Source organism: Buceros rhinoceros, unplaced genomic scaffold, assembly GCF_000710305.1.
Source record: "Buceros rhinoceros silvestris isolate BGI_N320 unplaced genomic scaffold, ASM71030v1 scaffold18317, whole genome shotgun sequence".
NCBI classification, from domain to species: domain Eukaryota; kingdom Metazoa; phylum Chordata; class Aves; order Bucerotiformes; family Bucerotidae; genus Buceros; species Buceros rhinoceros.
The window spans coordinates 903-2,094 of NW_010421763.1; the positions used below are offsets into that span (position 1 = coordinate 903).

General features: G+C 54.2%; 1 protein-coding gene across 1 annotated transcript in view; it reads left to right on the plus strand.

Moving 5' to 3' along the window:
• Positions 1-1,192, plus strand: part of CELF5 (CUGBP, Elav-like family member 5) — a gene marked incomplete at its 5' end in the record, with an annotated part of 3,299 nt that overhangs the window by 764 nt on the left and 1,343 nt on the right. Inside the window, 3 exons of the mRNA XM_010139814.1 lie at positions 304-450; positions 651-713; positions 801-884. Coding sequence (XP_010138116.1) covers positions 304-450; positions 651-713; positions 801-884 — 294 coding nt within the window. The remainder of the gene's footprint in view (positions 1-303; positions 451-650; positions 714-800; positions 885-1,192) is intronic.

Genomic DNA, 1,192 nt, shown 5'->3' on the forward strand with positions numbered 1-1,192 from the left:
CAGGAATGCACACTGGGTTTCAGCAGCTGTCAAAACCAGGGCTGTATCACGCTAGATGCTGTACAAGCCTGGATTAAAAATGTTCTGTCCCAAAGCTCTGACAGCAGCCAGCACTAGCAGCGCTGCACGCCCTCTTCTCACTAGTGCTGCCTCTAATTTTGTGAAGGCTCCAGCACTAGTCTGTCACCTCCATGTGCCAGCTAGAAGAGAGAACCACTTCATACACAGCAGTGCTGCCAGGCAGATGGAAGGAGGGAGCCGGACCTTGACTCTCAAGAGATTTTCTCTCTTCTTCTTCTACAGGGCTACATTCACCACCTCTCCTGGGAACAGCAGCCATGCCGGGGCTAGTGGCACCCATTTCAAATGGATTCACTGGCGTGGTGCCGTTCCCAAATGGGCATCCCACCTTGGAAACAGTTTACACCAACAGCCTTGTGCCATACTCAGGTACGGAGAGCCAGGAGGGAATACAGAGACTTCAGGAGCCGCGGTTAGCTTCTCTTTGCTGGTTTCCCCACACAGGACACTTTTTCTAGCTCCCTACCGGCCAGGCACTGCGTGGGGGGTGGGGTGGGATGGTGAGAGAGAGAAGAGAGAGCATGCATGAGTGATTGCCTTTGCTGTGATTCTGATCATGTTCTCTGCAGCCCAGAGCCCTTCAGTAGCAGAGACCTTACACCCAGCCTTCACAGGAGTTCAGCAGTATGCAGGTACCAGCTTCCCTTGACTCCCCCAGGCCCTGGTGTGGCTGACCCGATCCTCAGGTAAACAGTTTGTCCTGTCTGCGTGGCACACAGCTGTGTATCCAACCACCACCATCACCCCCATTGCGCAGAGCATCCCTCAGCCGCCTCCCATCCTGCAGCAGCAGCAACGAGAAGGTGAGGATCAGGGTGGGGATGTGTGTGTCTGGCGGGGGTGGTGGGAGGAATTGGTGTAGCTCGTCTTCAGCACCACAGAGCCAATGGAGAGGAGACGGCACTAATCTTTGTCCACTCTAATCTTTAATATTGGAGCTGGGTTACAGAACCAACCATGTGTCTGCAGTGAGTGGACAGAGGAGTTCAGAGGATGCTTGTCACGCAGACCTTCTGAACTTACCCCTGGCCAGGTGCTGCCAAGTACAAAGGGTATAGCAAGCACTAGAGCACCAGGCTTTGACACCAAAGGGTACAGAGTCAGCTCCTTC